Here is a 24,766-nt window from a genome sequence, read left to right as displayed (position 1 = left end):
CAATTCAGGGATGTATAGGTTAGGTGTATTAGTCAGGACTAAATATAGGGTAGGGGGAATGGGTCTGTGTCAGTTATTCTTCAGAGGGTCGGTGTGGACTTGTTACGCCGAAGGGCCTGTTTCCACACTGTAGGGATTCTAGGTGCTGGTGAGACCACATCTGGACCAATGTGAGCAGTTTTAGATTAGATTAGATTAGATTACTTAGTGTGGAAACAGGCCCTTCGGCCCAACAAGTCCACACCGACCCGCCGAAGTGCAACTCACCCAGTTTTGGCCCCCTTATTCAAGGAAAGATAACATTTCATTGGAAGCAGTTCAGAAAAGGTCTTATAAGCAAAGGCTAAACAGGTCTGGAGTCGAGGGTGGGGTGCTGGAAAAGCATAGCAGGTCAGGCAGCATCCGAGCAGGAAAATCGACATTTTGGGCAAGAGCCCTTCATCAAATTCTTGATGAAGGGCTCTTGCCTGAAACATTGATTCTCCTGGTCCTCGGATGCTGCCTGATCTGCTGTGCTTTTCCAGCATCCTATTCTCGATTTTGATTTCTAGCATCTGCAGTCCTCACTTTCTCCGAAACAAGTTGGGACTCTACTCAGTGGAATTCAGAAGAATGAGAGATGATCTCATTGAAACATACAGGATTCTTAATGGGCTTGATATGTTGAAAGCTGGCAGGATGTTTCCCCTCATTGAAGAGTTTGGGCCAGAGGGCATAGTCTCAGAGTTAAAGGATGCCAATTTAAGACTGAGATGTTGAAGAATTTCTTGTCTCAGTGGGTTGAGTGTCTTTGGAACTCATTGTTACAGAGAGCTCTGAGGGCAGAGTCCTTCTGTATATTGAAGGTGAGATGGATAAATTCTTGATCAGTTGGGGAATCAAGAGTTATGGGGAAAAGGCAGGAAAGTGGATGTAAGGAGTGTTTGATCAGCTTGATCCTAGTGAATGGTGGAGTCGGCTCGAGGGGGCAAAATAGCTTAATGTTATAACATGATCATAATTTAAATAAAAGATTATCTGATTTTTAAAAAATTTCTGAGCTAAACATAGTTTAGGGATGCAGGTGTCCCTGGTGGGTGCTTACTGCCCATCACTCCCGGCTCTTGAGAAGGTGCTGGCATCATAGCATGCCTACAGTGTGGAAACAGGCCATTTGGCCCATTGGGTCCACACCAATCCTCTAAAGAGCATCCACCCAGATGCTGACCCCATCCCCTCCTAGATGACTCAAAATGAGTGCTGCTGAAGAGTCGTCTAGACTCAAATGTTTGCTTGCTGTCTCTCCATGGATGCTATCTGACCCACTGTGATCTCCAGCATTTATTGTTTTCCAAACTAATAAATCAGATGTGTTTTAACAGCCATCCAGAAGTTTCACAGGAATATTTACCAACGATTTTTTAAATTCCAGATTTATTTAATTCTTAAAAGTCAAATTATCCAGCTGCACTGGTGGGATTTGAAATGTTCCAGATCTCAGATTAACAGAAGAACTATGTTAGTGCACCACTTGGGGCTTTAGTGTGCACAAATTGCTGCCAAATTCATTTACATAATAAGTGACTGCACTTCAAAAGTAATTCATTGGCAGAAAGTTCTCTGGACACCCCATACACAAGAGATGATGTATTTTAAGTTTTTTCCTAAATAGGACCGCCTAACATGGCAGCTGCCTCAAACAAACCGGTCAGATACTTCACATACTTCAAGCAAATCCTTCCAAACACTTTCTCATGTTTTAGATCAAATCATCTTCAGCCTGGTAACACATATATCTTACACTTAATCCATTCCCTTCTTGCCATTTTAATCCTTAAATATGAGCACGGTAATAACCAGAGAGAGCTACTCCTCTAAAACAAACTATTGTGTGTTTTTGTAAATTCGGTGGACAGTCACTTTTAGAACCAAATCACCTTAAATGATAATAATGCAAATGGTTATTTTGGGCAGGAAATAGTTTAATCTAACCTTGTCCATAATAAACCTCCTGCTGTTTAATGCTTCAGCTTCTTGGTCCTTCTTGGAATTGAACACAAGAAAACTGGTGGAGAGAATAAAAACTGCTTCAAGATCCATCAAGTCAATCCACTGATTCATCCAAGACAAAAAAAATCATGGTACTCAATGCAGATCCTGGAGAAGCTTTGATGGAAAGAAAAGACCAGTTTCTGCACTGAAGCAGGTGCAGTCAAGCAGGGAGAAAAGGGGAAATAACTCATCCTCGTGCAGAAGAAGCTGGCTGTGTACTCCACCATGGAAATACTGAGTACCCCACAGAAATGACTTGAGCTAGGGGTGTACACTCAGGGAAAAAAAACAGGCAGGAATACCATGTTTTAAACTGAAAGAAGTGAGCAAGTGCCAACACTTCTGTGGTACACATCCTCCTATTTACAAAATAAAGGTGGGGTTTGGCACCTTGGGATTGTACGATGAAAAGAGAGAACTGGAACTGCAACACACAGAGATTCCATTATGTGGTTCAAACAAACTTGATGCAGATATAGCCGTCCCTGTGTTCCTGAGTGTTAAGGCAGGAAATACTTTTAAACTCTTGAAGAAAGTGGTACAATCAGGCGCTAAAATGTAAGAAGAAATAATAGGAATCCTGCAGAACCAAATTTCATCAAACCATTGGTGATTGCTAAAGGTTCAAATTCCAAAAGCACAACTGGCATAGTGGTGAATTTATCTCCCAGTTTGTAGCAATTTTAAAGAAGTTAGCAGAATGCCTCAAATTCAGAGACAACTTAAGTGATATTATCAGAGACATACTAGTGTGTGATTTAAATTGTGAAGCAATGCAGAAGAGATTACTGATGGAAAGGAACAGATTAAAGAAAGCACTGGAGATGGTCTTAATGGAACTAGCAGCCAAGAAAGTTTAACAGCTAAGCTTGAATGTCAGAATGCACAAAATGGCAGCTGAGAGATGAGCACCATGCAGATTCAAAACTCCCTTTGATGTGGAGAAACAGGTTACACAACAGAAAATTGCCCCAGTCTGCATGCAGAAACTGCAGCAAGAAAAGGCCACATGGAGCATATTTGAGGAGGAAACATGAACAACACAAATTACAGAGACTGAAGAGTAGGAAGAAAATCTACATGGTTTGAAAAGGTCAGGAGAAATGCCCAGACTCTCAGAGAGAAGAGGAGCAGCCCTTAAACATATAGGCTATTGCTGATAACACATACCGATACTGGGTCACCCTCTTTCTGAATGGTAGACCAGTGAGAATGGAGGTGGACACTGGAAAGGCAGTTTCACTGATAGTTGAAAGTGCAGATCAGAAGCAGCTGAGTCACATTGAACTGTAACCCTCAAAAATCGTACGTAGAAAGCACGTGGGTAAAGTTGCGCTTTTAAGGAATTGCATCAATGTGAATGTTCAATTATACAGTCAGTCTGAAGATTTGTCCAGTTGTCCATAGAAATGTTTCAGATTTATTCGGAAAACATGGTTGGAGAAAATCAAACTCAACTAGGCTGAAGTAAATCATTTGTCAGATTCTGAGAATAACCTACCACAAATTCTAAAGAAACATGCAACGTTTTCAGTGGGGAAGATTGGAAAAGATCTTTGTCAAATTAAAAATAAGGATGAGAATCAAGTATGATGATTCAAGGCTAGAGCAGTGCCTTATACAATCAGATTAAAGGTCAAGGCAAAATCAGAGAGACTGTTCAAGATGAGAGTCTTTGAACCCGTAAGTATGAGTGACTGGGGGTCATGCCTATTTTTACCAGTGACAAAGAAAGATGTATCGGTACAGGTTTGCAATTTTTAGGTCATTATTAATCTTGCACCATGTGCTGAGCAGTATCCTTTACCTTTAATCAATGACCTATTTGCTGGACTAGCTGGAGATCAGCTTTTCAGTAAAACTGACTTTAGTCAAGCCTGTCTCCAGATGAACGCAGATCCTGAGTCACAGAAGTACTCAACAATTGTAACAATAAAGAGCCGTTCAAATACAGGAGACTTCCCTTTGCAATCACACCTCACCTGAATTATTCCAATGTGTCATCAATCAGATTTTAAGTGGATTTTCAGCAACTGGGAGTAACAACTTCAAGACTGTCAGTGAGAGAGCAAGGAGTGAGGTGAGGAAAAACTTCTTTCCACAGAGAGTTGTTAGGATTTGGAACGAGCTGCCTGGGAGAGTGCTGGAGGCAGATTCTATAGGACGTTTCAAATGAGAGCTGGAGATATATTTGAAAGGAATGAGGCTAGAGGGCTACAGAGATAGGTCTGGAGTGTGGGACTGGTTGGGTAGCTCTTTTGGGAAATGGCCTCCTTCTGTACTGTAAAATTCTATGATTTTATTCTATGGATTGGAAGAGGCCGAGTGTTACTTAAATGATATTTCGGTCACAGAAAGAAGTGAAAGAGAGCATCTCCACAATTCAGGTGCTACTCTGGAGAGGTTTGAAGATTATAGGCTAAGAGTAAGGAAAAATAAATGTGATTTTTCAAAATCTTCCATTGAACATTTAGGCCATTTCTTGGTGCTAAGGTACCACACAAATCATCTTCAAAGAGGCATCAGCACCAGAAGTGTAAACCAACTACGATAATTTTTGAGCTTGCTAAATTTTATCTTTCAAGTTTGACTCAAACTTTGCAATCATTCTCAAGCCGTTGCACAATTTATTATGTCAAAACAAGAAAGGGAAATGTGAAGAACAGTGTGAAAGTGTTTTCACACAAGCTAAAGAGAATATATTAAAATAAAATGTCTTGACCCATTTTCACCCAAAGTTACCACTGCAGGAGCAGGACAAACTCAGACGTACACTAGAAATAATCTACTACTATCAAAAGTGATGGACATAGTACTTCATAGTAAGCTTTTAAGAACCTCCCCAGGACTCAAACTACATGTCAACTGGAAGCTAGAACTATCCATACAAGCAGGATGTTTCCTATTAGGATCATTATTCCCCCACAGCTAAGGAAACATGTGTTAAATCAATTACACGAAGATCACTGTAACATTGTTGGAATGAAGGAGATAGCCAGAAATTACTTTTGGTGACCAGGGTTCAATTCCAAACTCAAGGAGAAGGTGGGAATGCGTGTAGCCTGTGCAAGAGCTCACAACTTACCTCCAAAACATAAAACAAAACAATTTTAAAAATCGCAAAAGAATTGAACACATACTCTGGTTCTGTCTTTACAAAGGGAGACACAAATAACCTCCCGGAAATATTATGGAACCAAGGGATTAGAGAGAGTGTGGAATAAAGGAAATCAATTTTAATATGAAAATAGTGCTGAGGCAATTAATGTAGTTAAAGGCTGATAAAAGACCAGGGCCTGATAACCTACATTCCAGAGTACTAAAGGAAAGGGACCCTGGAAATATTTGATGCATTTGTTGTCATCTTCTAAAATTCTACAAACTCTGGAGCAGTTCCTTCAGATTGGTGTATGGCAAATGTAATCTCAGTATTTAGAAGTGTCGGAGAGAACGAAAACAGAGTATTACAGACCACCTGGGGTGGAGAAAATGCTAACAATCGTATAAAATGTGATAACAGAACATCTGGAAAGCATCAACCAGATTTGACAAAGCCAGTATCAGTTTATAAAAGGCAAATCATGTTTAATAAATCTATGCAAGATTTTTGAGGATTAGAATATATGGGGAAGCAGCTTGGGATTTGGTGCATTTGGATTCTCAGATGCATTTTTATGAGGTCCATCATAAGAGGTTAGGAGGCAAAGTTAAAGCACATGGGATAGTGGTTAATATATTGGCATTGACCAGGAATTGCTTGACAGATAGAAATCAGAGAATTGGAATAAATGGGTCTTTTTCCAAGTAGTGACTACTGCAAGAATCAGAACTTGGGCCCCAGCTACTCATTAAATGATCTGGATGAGGGAACCAATGCAACATTTCCAGTGCTACTGGCATCTTTATAAAACAGCTTGGTGTATGTTGTGGTCAGCTGTGAATTGAAGCGATGCTGTTCACTTACACCATGATAATCTGAAATGTACAAACAGGCCTTGCTGCCTTGTTACTGTAAGCAATCAACACTCCTAAGAATAAATATAGCTTCTGGTATGTGCAAATGTATCACACTGCAAACATGACTGATTACTAGTCTGTGCTTACAAACATTCAGTATTAGATGCAATTCTGGTTTTGAACAACCTTTATTAAATAATCCTGACTATACTATTTATACCAGATTTTAATTCATGATTGCCAGTCAGGCTCACAGTGAGATTTGTTCACACATGATAGAAGCTAAATTTATTCCTCCTCAGGCCTTGTTATCTATAGGCAAAGGAATATGTCCACACATTACATCTTGATCACTGAAGAAAGGGCACTGGAAACAGACAATCTATGCTGTAACACCATGGCAACACTGCTTTACAGGCATGTCAAATCACAGACTAAACAAATGGAACCGTTTTTTTGTGTATAATTTGTTGCTCCTTTTTTAAAGGTGGTTTTGTTGCATCCTGATGAGTGCAAATATAAATGCTTCAACATCATGTCTTTTTTTTAATCAATGTTTATTTTCTATAATACCAAAAAATTAAGACAATAAAATACACAAAGTGCAATTCCAGTAGCCTGTGTTCCTTGCAGCTCAATCATGAACACACATTACCGAGGAAAGAAGTGTGTGCATGAATATAGAATATTAAACTGCAGCAACTGATTCTTCCTCATTTATTCCCTGAAACCCAACAGGAATTATTCTATAACTCTAGTTAAACCCTTATTCTGGAACACCTGACCTGCAAGCAATAACAATAACTGTATCAGTTAAATATAGCCCATGCTTCCTGCCAATTCTGACTTTCATGGAGAAATACACAAAGGATGTCTGCCTAGTGTCCATACAAAACAGGTCATCAGATCTCAAGCTATCTCCAAGTTTCTTGCTTCTGTGGGGAGGCTGGAAGAATAAAAAGGTATAATTTTTGTTTTAACTTATCAAGATGGACAGTAAGTAAGGGAGAACAGGCTGACTTACCAATGTCAGAATCCCCGCCACCAGAGGAGTTCAACTTACGAAATATCTCCTGCTTCTTCGATTTCACCATTGGCGAAGTGTTCTCCAGCTTAGTGAAGAACGCTGGCAAATAGCCCACATTCCCTGGAGATCGAGCCTCACTCCTGGAGAAAGAAAACAGTGGCACTGAGAGCCATAACAAAGCAACGTGATGTTCAGAGAATATAATCAATGCAGGGTTTGGGAAGATCATGAAATAAAGAGACCATAATAACTGTTTTTGGCTCTGTTTATGTTAAAATGAATAGAAACATCTTCACAACCAGACACGAGGTTCTAGTGCAAAGGATATAATTAGAGGTGGAGTCATCAGTATAGATTAATGGGAGATCTTCAAAGACGAGATGATTCTGATCCGTAGCAGACAGATTCCTAAAAAAAGTTAGTGAGGACAAGCTATACCTTCTGAATATATAAAGACATAGAGGCTAAAATAAGAAAACAGAAAAGTTCATAGTACAATAAAGAACCAAACTAAATGTAAGAAGTTCAAAACAAATCTAAAAAGAGTATACAAGGACAGAACACAAGGTTAGTGACTAACATAAAAGGGTCCTGTAAAGGCTTTTCAAACTGAAAAAAAGTGATCTTTATAAACCATGATTAAATGGCAGAGCAGACTCAATGCTGAATGGCCCAATAACTGCTCCTATATCTTCTGTTCTTAAAGATAAATGTAGGGATAATGTGTAAAAACTACCAGTGCGGTTAAGCATCATTTAGAAAATAGTGACTATTATACACCTTACGATGATGATAGGACAGACATTTGATGAAAACCAAGTTAATAGGTTGGAGAAAAGTTAATTTTAACAGATCGAGAATAAAACTTCGGAAAATAATGGTATTGGCAAACAATGATATAGAACAATGGAAAATATTTGAAACAATATTTTAAACAGTGCAGCAAGAATACTTTCTATTAAAAGGAAAGAACAAAGTAAACATGAGTGAAACTCCACAGATAAAGAAAAAACATAAATGAACAATCAAGAATTAGGAAGGAGGCATGCATTAAATACATAAACTGCAAGGGACTGCAGGGTAAGAAAATGCAAGGAGATTAGAAGAGAATTCAACAAAGAAAGAGAAATAATGAAATTAAATCAAGGAACACAAAACAAAACAGGCTAACAATAAAACTGCTACGATATGAATAGGACTATTAGGGATAAACAGAATATTATTATGAGTAATGATAGAGAGATGGCATAAATATTAAATTATTTTGCTTTGGTAATTACCAGGGAGATAAAACATGACTGTGAATAAGATGAACAAGGAGGTAAATACATTTAAAATGAAAAAAAGGAATATATTGAATAAACCAATGACTTCAAATCAAATGTCAAAGAATGGGAATGAAGGGTTAATGTTCAGAGTGACAGAAGAAAGAAATGGTGCTCCATAAGGATCAGTGCTAAAACCACAGCTGTTCATAATTTACACTAACAATTAGGGCTGTGGAATTAAAACAAAATTTCCAAATTTGTGAATGACATCGAATTGGGAAATGGTAGAAGGTCCAGTCACAATCTTCCAATCCAATGGAAGGTGCCAGAAAACTGCAAATGTTACAATTAACAATGGGGAGAAGAATAGACTTTTAGCAATGCATCCAGACCATCTAACTTTACTTCTGAGAAACATTTTAGAGAAATTAATGTGGAATAAAATGAATCAGCATTTGAAGAAATATGCCTAATAAATCAAAGTCAGCACAGATAGGTTAATTACTCTCAGTAACTGAGAAGGGTTGATGTGAACAGTATGGCTGACGCTGTATATATTTGCCTGAAAAAAAAACACTTGACAAAGTACATCATAGCAGACATGTTATCAAATTTAAAACTCATAAGATGAAAGGTATAGCACCATCGTAGCAAAAAATGCTGATGAATGGTTGTTTTTGTAAGCAGGTGTGTGTACTTGGTCCACTGTGTTTGTTTTATTCATAATAACCCAACCTTGGAGTATAAGACATAATTTTAAAATCTGCAGTGTATGAAATGTGAAATACACTAAACAAATAATAACAGAATTCAGGAAGACATAAACAGATTACAAAATTTAACAGAAATTTGAAGTGATACATTTATGTGAGAAGAATGAGGCAAAACGACATGGACTTTGTGACACAATTTTAAAGGGATTGCAGGAACAAAAAGACTTGGGAGTGGCAGGACAAATTGAGAAGGTTGTTAATGAAAAGTAAATGTCACTCTGACTTTATTATTCACTGATTCAGATAATAGAACCATTCTAACGGGCTCTTCTGGTGAGTTTCACAAATAGGGCTTGTGTCCATGAGATCAGAACACCTCTCCCCAGATGGCAAAAGTGAGGACTGCAGATGCTGGAAACCAGAGTTTAGATGAGAATGGTGCTGGAAAAGCACAGCAGGTCAGGCAGCATCCAAGGAGCAGGAAAATCGACGTTTCGGGCAAAAGCCCTTCATCGGGAAGAGAGGGAGGGAGCCTCCAGGGTGGAGAGATAAATGGGGGTGCTGGGGACTCGGATGCTGCCTGACCTGCTGTGCTTTTCCAGCACCACTCTAACCTAACCTCTCCCCAGAAGCTTTGTGGAGTTCCATCCAGTTGACCGCAATTATGATTCTATTGAGAGTTAGGTTTATTGTCTTTTATGGAAGGCTCTCCAGCAGGTGGGTGTCAACTGGGGAGTTCAAATTTTACAACGTGTTCTTTCCAGTAAGCATTGATACTGTCTTTATCTTTGTTGAGAGTTTTGACATATTTTGATCTTATTAGAATTGATCTATGCATTAAGGGTCCTGAGAGCTCTTTTGCTTATCTTGAAATAATATATTAATTATTCACGTTAACAAGGAGTTTAATTTCCCAGCCTTCTATATCTACCAATTTCTGATTTAAATTGTGGGTGATTTTTTGAACTTGAATAGAGACTCATGGTGATACCAAACCCAATGCTTTACTCAGAACTATGGCAAGCAGCCCATTCACATGGTGCAAAGGAAATGTCTTAAAGACAATCTCAAAGCCTCCATGAAGGTCTGCTCTGTTAAGGTGATGCCCTGGTGGTACTATTGATGGATCGTTAATCCAGAAATCCAGGTAATACTCTGGGAACCTGAGTTCAATGCCTGCCAAGGCAGATGGTGCAATGTGAAACCAAAGAAAATCTGTCAGAAAAAACGCACCTGACTCACTAATGTCCTTTTGGGAAGGAAACAGCCACCAATATGGTTGACTCTTAACTGCCCTTTAGGCAATTAGGGATGAGCAATAAATGCTGGCCTAGCCAGCAATGTCTTCTTCGTTCCATGACTGAATAACAAAAAATCTGTACTTAGGAAACAGATGCTCAATCACAACCAAAACTGCAATCTCTCATCAAAAATAGTGAAAAGACCTCCAGAGAGAATGATGTGAAATGGAAAGAAAGGGCAGATGCTCAAGCAAACAGTACGCCACCATCTGTACTGGACAACTAAGGTCTTCATTGTGGGAGCGTTTGTAAGGCTAAGATAGCACTTATAAACAATTTGTGAAACCACACCCACATTGATACCTTTAAAGCCAGACAGCCATAAGAGGGCTCATCCTTAACACAAAGGACTGTCAATGATGACAGGACAAAGTAGAAAAGTTATATTACAACTTCATAAAATGCCAGTTACATTCCTTTCTGGAAAACTGTGTCTAATTCAGAACACTATATTTTTGAAAGTATGTCAAGGGCCTTGACATAAGATAAATTAGAATGGTAACAGGGATGCAGGACTTCAATTATACAGAAAGGAAGGGCAACTGCAATTACTCTCCTTCAGAGGAAGTTAACAGAAGATCTAGTGGCAGTACTCAAAGTCACAACATGATTTTGGTTAAGTAAATTAAGAAAAAACCTGTTTCCAGTGGCAAAAGAGTCTGTAACCACAGCACAGAGTTTTAAGGAGATTGGTAAAAGATACAGTACTAAGACACGAAGAACTCTTTTTCAGTGGCTCTGATGTAGCAAAAATACAAAAAGAATAGAAAAGGATGTGGAAGCTATTGCAAGGGCGATAATAAATTACTGAAAGCTAGAACAATAATATGTTATGAGTAGCTTTGATGTATGATTGGACACCTAAATATAGATTCTGAACTGCTTAAGTATTTTTAAACACAATGTGATCTGTGGGAATGACCCTAACTGGATCTCTGTTCCTCAGAGTCCTGTTTCTTCAAGACAGCATTCAGTTTCTGCAGATGCCAAAAAAAGCCTGTTCAATTTTACCAATACAGATGTCAATCCTGAAGTCTGAATAAAACTAGAAATGCAACAGCAATTGAAAATATAATAGTATTAACAGATGTGACTGAGGCTAGGGGCACAGTGGGAAGCTGACCATTCCCAATTACAAAATATGCAGAATGGACAGGGTCAGATCATGAATCAAATATTGCATTCTGGTACATGATGCTGGAAAGGTATGATAGAATGGTCAATTGTGTTATTCATTTGACTTGAGTTACCCTATAGAAACTGTGGACCATGAGACAGTGATAAGGAGGTTAAAAATGAGATAGGTCAGAATAATTGAAGGATAAGAGTTATATAAGCGGCAGAAAGAAAGTTGGATTCACATGCTTTCATCCAGTAATGAATAGCACTGGATCTAATTCTGGGAAATGATGAACAACAAGTAGATAATGGAAGGCTTTGGAGAAAACAGAATATGAGTAGATAGGATATCAAAATTGAAAAGTATAGTCAACAAGTTAAAGTTAAAGGCACTTGACAGATTTGAAAAAATAATGCTCCTGAAAGGTGAAAAAAACTAATCATTATGATAAAAAAGGAGTCAGCTCAGTTAGAGAGAGAAATATAAGAGAGAAGTCATTGGAATAATTCAATAAGTAGACAATTAACATGTAGACAAGGTATATTCCCACAGGAAGCAAAGTGGACAATCAAAAGTTAACTAGGAAATAATTAAAATGAAGCTTTGAGTAATTATAAATTGAGATCAAATAAACTAAATGGAAAATCAATCAAAATTAAGGGTAGCAAAAAGACTTTACGAAAGTAATGCAAGTAACAAAGGGAAATGGTAAACATTGTCATAAAATCACCAAAAGTAAAAATAAAGGCCCTACACCTCACGCAGGAAGGACGCAGTGCAAATTCATCAGGACAGTACCTGGCATAAAGAGTTAAATTATAAGGGCAATTTCACAACCGTGGCACCCCACCCCATGTGTTTCCAAGATTGAGGTGTTTAAGATGATAAAAGGATTCAATCAACTGAATATAATGAAACTTTGGCCTTTGATGGGCAAGTTTAAACAATCTGCCATAACTTTGAAAAAGCCATGCATAGTTTGCGTGAAGATGGAGAGTGGGAAGCCCAAGAGCGACAGACTCAGATCCACATTCCATCACTAGACAACAGCAGCATCTAGTGACAGAAATGAGCAATTGCACCCAAGGCCTTTTTTACTGCTCACCGAGTACATGAGATTTGTGGTAAAATGTTGCTGAGGCCCACAACGCAAAAAAGAACCTTGGGAACAAAAAGGACCGAAAATAAAAAGGAGCTGCAATGGTAAAATGTCAATAGCAGCTGACTTCCACACCATCATGCTGGAAATCAAAGGAAATTGTTTTTGCAAAAATGTAAAGACCTATCAATGCCTACGTAAAAACAATGACTGCAGATGCTGGAAACCAGATTCTGGATTAGAGTGGTGCTGGAAAAGCACAGCAGTTCAGGCAGCATCCGAGGAGCAGGAAAATTGACGCTTCGGGCAAAAGCCCTTCATGAGGAATACAGGCAGAGTGCCTGAAGGGTGGCGAGATAAATGATTTTCCAGCACCACTCTACTCCCCTATTATTGCCTACTGCTATATGTGACTGATAGATGTCTTTGTAGATTGACCAGTCCCACATCCAAAATCTTTAACTAGACTATCACGTGTTCTGAATTATGGCCTTCTCACAGGAGATGCAAATGAACTTTATTTCTAATATTGTTGTTGTCACGGTGATGGAGGTGACTGGGGCAATGGCAGTAAGCATGATTTGCTCAGTATGGCTGTTGGGTTGTTGCTTGACTTGTCTGTGGGACAGCTAATTTGACACAAACCCCAGATATTAGCAAGGAACATTACCAACTGAGCAAGATGTGGTTTTCTGGATCTGATGCCTAAGTCGATGCTGGGTAGATCCATTTGGTTGTATTCTTCTTAGACCTTTTCTTTGCAGGCTGTTAGAATTGACAAGTTTTCTAGGCCATTTTCCAGGTCTTGGAAAAGTTCCAAACAGGAAGGATGGCTCTTAATTGATGTGCAATGTGAATGTTAGCACTTGCAGAGAATTTGAATCCATCACTGCAATCATCATAACACACTTTAAGCCTCTACTGCACCTAAGTAATAGTTCTCAGCTAGGATGTCTACTCATGAAGGATCTAGAACTATGGGGAGCATGGTTTCCAAATAAGAGATTTACCATTTGAAATGGAAATGCCGAGTTCTTCTCTCAAAGGATTGTTAAACTTTGGAATTCTTCATCCCAGTGAGAAGTGGAGGCTGGGTCACTGAATATATTCAAGGTTGATATAGACCGATTTATTTATTTACAAGAGAGTCAAGGGCTATGCAGGGACAGGGAGGAAACTTGAAGCCACAATCAGATCAGTCATGATCTCATTGAATGGCGGAGCAGGCTCGAAGGGTCAAATGGCCTACTCCTGCTCTTATTTCTTAAGTTTTTATGTTCAGTCAGTACCTTGTAGCAGAATCTGGGGCACGACCTCTTCGGACAAGCAAGGGCATCGGGAGCCATTCATTACTTGGGGGCAGCCTGCAGGAGGGCAAATGTGAGAGATCAAAATAACACACAGAAGACACTATGGTCAACTGCACACACTATTATCAAGAAACAAGGCATGGTAACAAGTGAAAGTCTTCAAAGTCAAGTTCAGTGTTTTATGAATGTTTACAATTTGTAAATTATCTTGACCTCTGCCCTCAAAAAGTGTCAAGGAGTTGCAATAATTATAAGTTGCATCAAAGATTTGCCCCTGTACCAGGCAATGCAGATGCTGAACATCTGTTCTATTACTTCTCTATTTCAACAATTTCACAAAACCTGACTTGCCTTCGCTGAGGTTACTGGAGAAACTTAACTCTAACACTAATCCCAAAATATGAACAACTGTGCTAATACAATACTGCAACTTGGAAAGAGACAGAAAGCCAATGAATGCAGGCAGTAACTGAACATGCCAGTGGGAAAGCAAGCAAAGTCAGAAACATACAAGCAATAGAAATGCAGTGATTGGCCCTTGTTACAAATAAGTGGGCAGAATAAAACAGATGCATTTCAAACAAAACACATAAGAGACAAATGTAAATTTTGAGACTGCAAGATAAATGAAAATGGAGTGAAAATAAGAGACAAAAATCAAAGTATTTAATCTTGAATTTGCATGTTTCACAAATTTAATCAGTCCATTAAATCCACAATTGATTGCTCAGCACATAAAACTTGCATTCTAATCCCATCATAAACCCCAAGTAGAATGTATTTTCTGGTGAAATTTTGTAGCTGAAAGGAAAGGATTAGGCAGATTGAAAGGCCTGATCTCCACACTCTCACCTACCTCTGTTCAGTGGGTTCTGCCTCCCTTCGCTGAGGAGGTTGTACTACACTCTCTTGCTTCTCTAGATTGGCAGGGGCTTGGGGAGGGGAGATAGGCTCATATGGTTCTGACGAAACGTGGCTTCGTTCTGGGGATTTCCCAGGCCTATGGGCAAAAAGAAAAACATTCATCACCATTAGTCTTCACAGACTCATGGCATCTTGGACATAGACACATAAACGAAATGAAAGCCTGTTCTTCTAAATGAAGCCTTCATGGTTCCATATAGTTAACTCCTGAAACTAAGCAAAACACTGAGATTCAGGTTAAATAGTATGATTATACACAACTTTATTTAGTTTTCTCTCGTGTGGACAAAAGTGTTGAATCTTCATACCAAATTGATCAGTTTATTATGGATTTCTTTCTATTAAAAATGAGCATACAATGGCAGATAAGTGTTTAAGAGGACAAACATATAACAAGCAGTCTTAACTAAGCAAAGAGTGCATTATTTACTGGTGCCTATACTAGGCATTGGAATTCGATCATATCCAGATCACCACCTTTGTTGTTTGGGTGGTCATGACATTCAGGGGCTCAAATCAAAGCCAACCTAGGTTTGAATATCTCCTAATGGCAAACAAAAAAGTTGGAAGTAATTAGAACAGAATCAAAGGCAACATAACAATCAATGATCCTTCTGTCACAATTACAGCAAAGCACAGATTACTGCTAATAGCTTTTACTGCTCTTTGCACAGCTATTAATTTATTTTCTAAATGTTCTCTAAGAGTAGATAAACATTTTAAATCTAATGGGCACACTGACACACAGTTACAATTAACAAGGTATATCGCCTAATCTTCTTGTTTACCTTCCTCTGCCTTTTTCCGTTGGATTTTCAGGAGAGACTCTGGATGGCGGCCTCTGAAGAAGAGCTGTTTGAGTGGTCTGTGGCTGAGAGTCTGTGCTGTAATGAGTGGAACCCTTCCCACGGTTAGAGAGCACTGGAGATGTTTGGAATGTAGATACTGGAGGCTGTGATGACGGGCTATTGGGTTGGTTTCGGGCAAAGTCCTGTGTAATAATGTGCTAAAAACAAAGAAATACATTTTCAAATCAAATCCCTCATGCAGATCCAAGTCCACACGACGCAAAAAGCACAAAACTGAGCGGCTTTGTGGACCTCCACATTTGCTAGCTGCTCTTACTGACTGGCAGGTTAACAAGCTTTAACACAGTCTGCCTGTCACCCACACATGGTCTCTAAAACAAGCTGGCATGCTAGCACTAGGAAGTATTTATAGAAACGTAGAAAACTTAGAACATAGTCCTTTCTAGCCAATTACATCAATTAGAAATAGTGCAATCTAGTTTAATTCCACATTCCAGCACTTGGTTCATAAAAATTGTGATGAGAGATGTGTGATTTATCTGCATTAATATCATTTTATTAAAAAGTTTGAATTTTTAACTACAGGCAAATGGATATTGGTCTTTTTTGTGAAGAGGTTTAATGGTTAAATGGGTCAATCTTTCTGGAAACATTATCTAAAATGCAACATCTTCGGGGAGGTGATAGCCCGATGGTATTATTGCTGGAGTACATATCCAGACACCTAGGTAATGTTCTGGGGACCTGGGTTTGAATCTCACAAAGGCAGACGGTAGAATTTGAATTCAAAAATTTAGAATTGGGATCTAATGATGAACATGAAACCATTATTGATTGATGGAAAAAACCCATCTGGTTCACTGATGTCCCTTACAGAAGGAAATCTGTCAACCTTACCCATTCTGGCCTACATGTGACTCCAGATTCACAGCAATGTGGTTCACTCTTAACCGCCCTCTGGGCAAATAGGGATAAGCAACGCAGCCATCAACAACCACATCCCTTGAATTAATAATATATCTGTAAGGAAGTGAGTGACTGAAGGGTCTCCTGGGCAGTTAATGGGAGTTTGTTTATACTGTACAGGTTTAATGACAGATGAAAAATCAGCTTGCTTTTGGGTTTAATAATTCAGGATTTCTTTTAGCTTAGAAAAACCCAAAGATTGGAAAGCTTTTTGGTCAGTTTGAAGGGATCCCAACTGAAGTCAGATGCTTAAATAGTCTCTCCTAGGGAAAGGAGATTGTTCAGAGTACTAAGGGAACATGTTACCTCAGTCTTTCAACAATCCGCACAGTTCGAGCCAAACACGTCCGGTCTGCAAGTTTCAGACACTACGTTCTTGCACTGAGAAAGCCTAAGACCTCAGGAATACAACTGGCCAAGGGAAAAGGTCCCATAGCTTGACCAGAACTAGAAAGTTGCAGCAAGATAAACCCATAGATTTGATAGGGAAGGGTAATTCCTGTTTTTAGTTTGAGTAACCGCATAGAGGTAACATTGGGGAGTAGGTGGGATTTTGTTCTGCCATGTGCTTTAAAATATATCAAATTACATATGTTTAGATATCTTGATTTGGTATATTTTACTTCTATGTAATAAACTATTCTATTATTAAATCACATCTTCGGTTTTCTGCATTTATGTTTGTGAAAGACCACTACAGTAAACGTAATAAAAAAGATCTATCAAGCCATATTTCATTTGAGATCTGATTATTTCAGTAGTGACATGAGTTCGGATCATTTCCCTGGATTTTCAAAAAATGTGAAGGGTTCTACTTCAACTAACCTCTCAAATTGTTTCCCACCTTGCTTTGTTTAACCAAATTATCAATATCCTTAATTTGCCTGTCCCCTAACCCCACAACCTCACCACAGTTATTGACCCCTCTGCTAAGAGAAATAGTTTCCTTATATCCATTCTATCAAAGCATCTCAATTTTGTACATCTCAATCAAGTCCACCCTCAAACTCTTCTCTTCCAAAGTAAGCAACCTAATCTATTCATTCTTTCTTCAAAAATTCTATATTCCGATCTGGTAAATCTCTTTCAAATGCTCTCTCGTAATGTAGTGATCAGGACTTTACACAAGATTGTGGCCTAACTATTACTTTATGTAGTGCAAGCTTAACTTCTCTACACTGATACACCTAATAAAGCTAAAAATTGCCTAAGGGATTCAAGACCTTGGAACAACTTTGTGATGATGTCTACATTTCTGCACATCATTAAGTACAAATACCACAGTGTAGGCAGTCACAACACTCATTCTGGAAGATTCACATGACGACAGACTAATCTTTAGCTAAAGTAACTATTAGTGAAAGCCTGGTTTATAATTATCATGTAATACAATATTCAGTATGAATGTCTAATAAACTGTATTACTTGGAAGTCTATCTGAAGCCATTTTTGATTTTGTGATCTCAATCAATCTATCTAAAAACCAATCTCAATGTGGCATCAGACCCCACGTGACAAAAGGGCAAACATTCCAGATGCCCTAATGAAAGCAACATGATACCATTACACACAGATAGTAAGCCAGAGCAATGTGCAGCCACTTGCCAGGCCTCACTTACATGGATGTGATCAGCGAGAGTGATCAATTTGTGTGTTTTGGAAACTTGAGGGTTAGGAACAGAGGAATACACGCTGTCCGGCTGAGAGGATGGTGGTTGCTGCTGTGGAGACGGTGACTTCTGCATCATCCTGTACCGACTCATGGGCACATCAAACCCTCGTGTATTAGGCTCACCTTTAAAAACAGATAAATGCTCAACATAAGATCTTTCACTGTGCATGTGTGCTCAGGTTTGGATGTCCACACTTCCCTCAGTAGCCATCAAGAGTAAGATCATGAATAGTTTAAGAGGTATATAGGTTAGCTTGCCATTGAAGTTTTTACATTTCCATGGAGTTAAGGTCTAATCTTAGAATATGATGTCTTCAGTAGCTTCACAGACTCATTGAACAAAGTATGCCAACTGGAGCGCGCATATTTACTCAACTGCTCTGTTATCTGCACTATGTCAATCAGTATACCCTCAGCAATTGGATGGTTGATTCCAAGGGATTGGTATAAGAAAGCAACCACCCCAACACACACAAAAGAAGTTGCATCAAGACACTGTTTAAAAGGGCCACAACACACTGCAGTACACCAGAACTGCAAAAAGAGGAAGAAGAACACCTATACAATGTATTCGCCAAAAACGGATACCCTCGCAATTTCATCAACAGATGCCTAAGGGAAAGACAACGGAATGAGGACATACCACAACCCAAAGGACTAGCCACACTACCATACATCAAAAACATTTCTGAACTGACAGCCAGACTATTGCGACCACTAGGACTCATAACAGCACACAAACCAACAGCCACTCTCAGACAACAACTCACCAGGACGAAGGACCCGATACCCAGCATGAGCAAAACCAATATAGTATACAAAATCCCATGCAAGGACTGCACAAAACACTACATAGGACAAGCAGGAAGACAGCTAACGATCCGCATCCATGAACACCAACTAGCCACGAAACGACATGACCAGCCATCCTTAGTAGCCACACACTCAGATGACAAGCAACATAAGTTCGACTGGGACAACACTATTATTATCAGACAAGCCAAACAGAGAACAGCCAGGGAATTCCTAGAGGCATGGCACTCATCCACAGATTCAATCAATAAGCACATCGACCTGGACCCAATATACCGGCCACTGCAGCGGACAGCTGGAACTGACAACCGGAAACGGCAGATACAAATCACTATAAATGCTGGAAGAAACATCACAGAAGTGCTTCACAGGAGGCTCCCAAGCACTGAGGATGTCACCTAGACAGGGGACGAAACGTCTGCAACACAAATTCCCAGCTCGGCGAACAGAACCACAACAACGAGCACCCGAGCTACAAATCTTCGAGCACCCGAGCTACAAATCTTCTCCCAAACTTATCCCATTACATAGAAACATAGAAGATAGGAGCAGGAGGAGGCCATTTGGCTCTTCAAGCTTGCTCCATCATTCATCACAATCATGGCTGATCATCCATCTCAATAGCTTAATCCTGCTTTCTCCCCATAACCTTGATCCCATTCGTTCCTAGTGCTATATTTAGCTGCCTCTTGAATACATTTAATGTTTTGGCATCGACAATTTCCCATTCTTTGGGTGAAGAAATATCCTAAATGGTTTACCCCAAATCCTCAGACTGTGACCCCTGGCGCTGGGAGCAGTTTAGAATTCAGCAAAGGACCAAGGGATTGATGAAGAAGGGGAAAATACAGTGCGAAAGTTAAGCTTGCAGGGAACATGAAGACTGACACCATGAGTTTCTATAGGTATGTACCCTTCTCTGCTGAATTCTAAACTGCTCCCAATCCTCAGACTTATTACTATTTTTTTAATTCACCTCACTACCTCCCACATCCAACTTACTCTCTTTGGTCCCTCTCTATTTTCTTGCAGTTCCTCACTCTCATTTCAAATAGATACGCCAGCTTATCTACTTCCTCTCCAGCTTCATTTCTCTCTTGTAAGCTCTCTCTCCAATATTACTAAGACAGCACTATTTCTTATCTACAGTTTTACCTTTGGTAACAGTTTCCAAAAGCACAATGTCAGCTGGTGACACTGAGTTCTAATCTCACCACCAACCCTTGACTCCTCCATTGTTAAATCATCATACTGCTTTGTCCAATGTCTGGTATCAAATTAGCAAAAGCCTTCTCCAATTAAATAGTGGGAGCATTGCAACAATTCTCTTCTCTCTCTGTTGCATCAGTCTTGTGGAAAACCAGATTCTTTGCAGGTGGGTGTTATAGCTGACCCTGAAATAAGCTTCCGATTGCATATGTACATTACTGCTATGACTGCAATTTCCCTCTACTTAACATTAACTTGATTCTACCCTTGCCTCAGCACATCTGCTACTGAAATCCTCTTCCATGCCTTTGTTATCTCTAGACCTTGACTACTCCGATACCTTCATTGCCAGTCTGCTAGAATCTACCGTTTATAAAGTTGAGGTTATTTAAATGCAATTGCCATTTTCTTATTTGGATCAAGTCCCATACCACCATCACCCTTGTTCTCACTGACCTACAGTGGCTCCCAGTTAAGCAATAATCAATTATAAAATTTTCACCTTTTGGTCTCAAATCTCTACATGGCCTTGCTGTCCTCTATCTGTGTAATCTCCAGCAGCCTGAAAACCCTTCCAAAACATCTGCAACCTCTAATTCTGGCCTTCTGAGTGGCCTGGATTTTAATCACTCCAGGACAGGTGGCCATCTTCAGTTACTTGGGCTCCAAGTCTGGAATTTCTCTTACAAACTCTGCAACATTATTTTCCTTTAAGGCATTATTTAAAACCTCTCTTTTTAACCAAGTTTTTGCCCATCTTCCCTAAAATTGCCTGACGTGGCTTACTCTCAAATGTTGCTAAAGTGCTTCTGTCAACTAACTTGAGACTTTTTTATATGTTAAAGGTAACATATAAATACAAACGGTCAGATTCTCTTGTTAGTCTGAGTCAATGATAATCATCGTTTGACACCATGTGGCACAAACGTTACTTGCTACTTATCAGCCCAAGCTTGAACGTTCAGGACTTGTCTCATGCAGACAGCAATTGGTCATATTGGATTGTCTTGCTTTTTGTGGTCAGCCCAGTATAGCACAATAAGATAAGTTCCCCTGGGCAATTTTCCACATAGTTAGGCTGATGCCAGTGATGTAGCTATACTGGGACAGCCTGACTACGGAACATCTAAAACTGGAGTCCAGGTCCTTTGCAGTGTAGAAAAGATGTCATTAGCATTTGGTGGACCAAATCTATTAAACACTGTCATGATATCAATGGAGTGAATTCAATTTGCTAAAAGCTGATTTCTGAGATGTGGGGAACTTATCTTATTATACTAGATTAGCACTTCCCTAATTGGCGAGGTTTAAAGAGCTTGAAACTTACCATCTCCCTGGGAAGGCTTGTGTGTCTCCTGCTGGACAGGTTCAGCCTTCTCCTGTGACTGGACAGGTGAGTTTGCAGGACTGATTACCTCAATCGCATCCACACTGGGCATGTCATAGCGATGGGAAGATACTTGGAGAAAAAACAAATTCTGGTGTAAATCCTTCATTCTGAGCTACCCTCAAACTTTGCATCTTGCCTAATTGGTCCCAGGGCCCCATGGAGCCAGTTAAAATGAGCACTAGCTTTACTGTTTTTAAGGTCCTACATACTCAATTATGAACAGGATGCTCCTGTGTTCTCAATTAGTAAGTGGTGTAAGTTGGTGGGCAGAGAAGTATCGCTAAGTTGGGCTTTTACAGTCAGTTGGCATAAATTTGAAGGTGTGCCATTAATGCCCTTGTCCCCATTGATCTCAATACTAGCATAATTATACAGCTTGCAAACAAGGCGAAAGATGCAAAGTTTGACAGGATGCTTACGAGAATGAAAACTATCCAGGAAGCTACAGTTCTAGTCTTATTTTGGCCAACATTCTTCTCTGAAGTAACACTACAGAAACATATAAAGTATTCAGCCCTTCATTTCTGTAGGAATTGTGTGCGCATACTGATTGCTGATCTTTACATCAAGTCTCCTGTATAATCCCATGAAAATCTGACTGCCATAGAAGTACCCCACGGCTTCTCCTCCAAGGAATACCTTTCTCCCAGTCAACATAAATAAAGCCTTTGCACATACAAGTAATCTGCCATCTACTCAGGTCAGTTATTTACTGTGTTCATAATGATCGGTAACAGGAAGCTCACCTCAGTATCTCTGCTGCTGGAGATTATGATGCCTTAACTTAGCTGTCTCAAATACTAAATAAATATTGAAATGAAAGACTATGCTGGAAGGTGCTTACCACTGCTAGAAGAGTCTGAACTGTGAGATCCTCGCTCACGACTGTCTTTATCAGAGGCAATCTGCCTGGTGATGATCACATCTATAAAATTTGCTGCTGTTATTGTGGTCTTGCCTCGAGTCCTGAGTTCCTCTTCATATCTAGATTTGGGGGGTGGTGCTTTGTCTTTAATGCTCTCTGGATAGTTGGATTGACCCTGACCCTTGGCCGTGGATGAATATGGTGACTGCACTGACCGTCGCTCATGTTCACTTTGTGGCTGTTGCGGTGCCTGGTGATGAATATTTGGCTGTTGCTCAGAAACTCTGCGAGCGGTCATTTCTTCCACTCGGGGAGCTTCATGTTTGTTCTCTTTCCCCTTTGTCATCTCGATCTGAGGTGCAGAGGCTGCAGCATCCACCAATGCTGCAAGGGCATCTGCTGCAGTGTTGTAGCGGGACGTAGACAATCCCTGTGCCATGGACAGGGCTCCCGGTGGTACCTGCCTGTAAATAAAAAATGTCACTATGTTTTAATATGACACCCAGAACTCTTGAAAACGTTAAATATTACAGTTGATACATTCCAGACAAAGGAGCTGAGACACACTAATTACATTAAATAGGAATTGGTTGAATCTCAGTGAATGACTTCACATCTCTTGAAAAACAAAGTTAAAAATTGAGTGAGGGATGAGAAAGAGGAGGAAGCTGATGACAGGAGTGCTTTGCTTCTCTGATAATGATTTATCCTCAGGGCAAATATAAAAGCTTCAACACAAACTTTAATCAGTAACTTTGTTCTGTTCTGGGAAACTTTGGCCTTCAACATACATTATCCGAGACTGCGTAGCTGCATCCAGTGAAGTTATAACCCCTTTGCCATTGGCTCCTTGGAATATACTGGGTCGTTGCTGTAAGATGGTCTCCGGCGTTCGTACAGATGGCGATGGAGAACGGACATATCCGTGGCTACTTGGTCTACTGGTCTGTTCAGGACCTATGTGAAAATCGAATAGGAAATTTGCTCATTGAAAATTAACTCATAAGCGCACATATGAAAAGAAAAAGAGATGTCATTCAGCCCCTTGAGCCTGCCTTGCCATTATATAAGATCATGAGTGATCTGACTCTAACCTCAAAACCACATGCTCATCTAGTTAAAAGTCATAAGATCCATATCACCACCATGGAAAAAGTGAACAACTTACAATTTTATCAACTACAGCTAAAGAGAGTTGTGTCCCAAGATCAATTGCTCAGGCCCAGGCCCCAAGGTCAATCGCATATAAAGAAAATCAGAATACAAGTCAAAACAGCATGTTGTTGTTCCACATGTGGAATCCTAGACATACTATCTATTGCTGTCCTATAATGACACACAGAAATGAGAACCTGGCTGGGCTTTTCTCTTGGTACAAGTTTACATCAAACCGAGGACTGACTGCATTACTAAGGAGTTGCTTCTTTCATTTGACAGTAAGGTTGATAACTTGGAATAAAGTGACAGAATACAAGCACTGTCTCAACTGGCTCAGTATCAATTCAAAAATTTATTTCATTTATGAATTGCTCCAGGAGACCTGGACTGCCCCATTTACTGTTCAGATATCACTATTAACTAAACTGATTTTGTTGGAGTACAAATATTCAGGGCGTGCAAAATTAGAATGCAATTTCTCACCTGCTCTAAGGTAAGACAGGTCACATGTTGTCACAGCCAATCTCTCCCGTTCTCTCTGTTCCCGTTCCCGCTCCCTCTGCTCCCGTTCTCTCTCACGCTCTTTTTCTCTTTCACGCTCTGCAGTAGCTGCAGTAGCAGACATATGTGCAGGGTGACCTAAAAAAAAATCACAAACATTGAAATTTATATCCTTGTTACGAGTGGACTTAGACTGCAGAAAAAAACAAAAACTTTCTGGAAGAAATATGTTTCTCTTTCATCGGTCCTTGCAGTTGAACAGAAATCCAGTATATTTTAGGAATGAAACCAGACAAAACACTTTTGTAGAAAAGGCAACGGCAAACACAACGCTGCAAATCGTGCAAAGCTCTGCTTACCAACATCTCGAGGCTAGTGCCAATATGCTGACATAGTCATACACATAACTTTCAATGTCCTGGGTAAGCAGTGTTCCACCAGTAGGACAGACTCACCCAAAGTAGCGCCAGTGTATACAGTCAGGAAAGAGTTGCCCTGGGAATCCTCAAGATTGACTCCAGACCTAGGCATCTGCCATCGTCAGATCAAACTTGAAATCGCCTGATTATCTCTACTGCCTCCACTCAGCAGGTCAATTAGTAACCATTCATGTTGAACATCACTTGGTGGATG

The 24,766-nt window shown here is 39.7% G+C and overlaps 1 protein-coding gene across 1 annotated transcript in view; it reads right to left on the bottom strand.

The window, feature by feature from the left end:
• The window catches only part of ncor1 (nuclear receptor corepressor 1), a 413,945-nt gene that overhangs the window by 16,611 nt on the left and 372,568 nt on the right, over nt 1–24,766 (bottom strand). Inside the window, exons 37-45 of the mRNA XM_043713232.1 lie at nt 24,116–24,271; nt 23,266–23,431; nt 22,454–22,938; nt 21,547–21,678; nt 18,145–18,320; nt 15,539–15,756; nt 14,683–14,826; nt 13,806–13,880; nt 7,013–7,155 (exon numbers count right to left, since the gene is read on the bottom strand). Coding sequence (XP_043569167.1) covers nt 7,013–7,155; nt 13,806–13,880; nt 14,683–14,826; nt 15,539–15,756; nt 18,145–18,320; nt 21,547–21,678; nt 22,454–22,938; nt 23,266–23,431; nt 24,116–24,271 — 1,695 coding nt within the window. The remainder of the gene's footprint in view (nt 1–7,012; nt 7,156–13,805; nt 13,881–14,682; nt 14,827–15,538; nt 15,757–18,144; nt 18,321–21,546; nt 21,679–22,453; nt 22,939–23,265; nt 23,432–24,115; nt 24,272–24,766) is intronic.

Source organism: Chiloscyllium plagiosum, chromosome 23 (assembly GCF_004010195.1).
Source record: "Chiloscyllium plagiosum isolate BGI_BamShark_2017 chromosome 23, ASM401019v2, whole genome shotgun sequence".
NCBI lineage: Eukaryota > Metazoa > Chordata > Chondrichthyes > Orectolobiformes > Hemiscylliidae > Chiloscyllium > Chiloscyllium plagiosum.
This window is presented reverse-complemented; position numbering and strand designations above follow the sequence as displayed.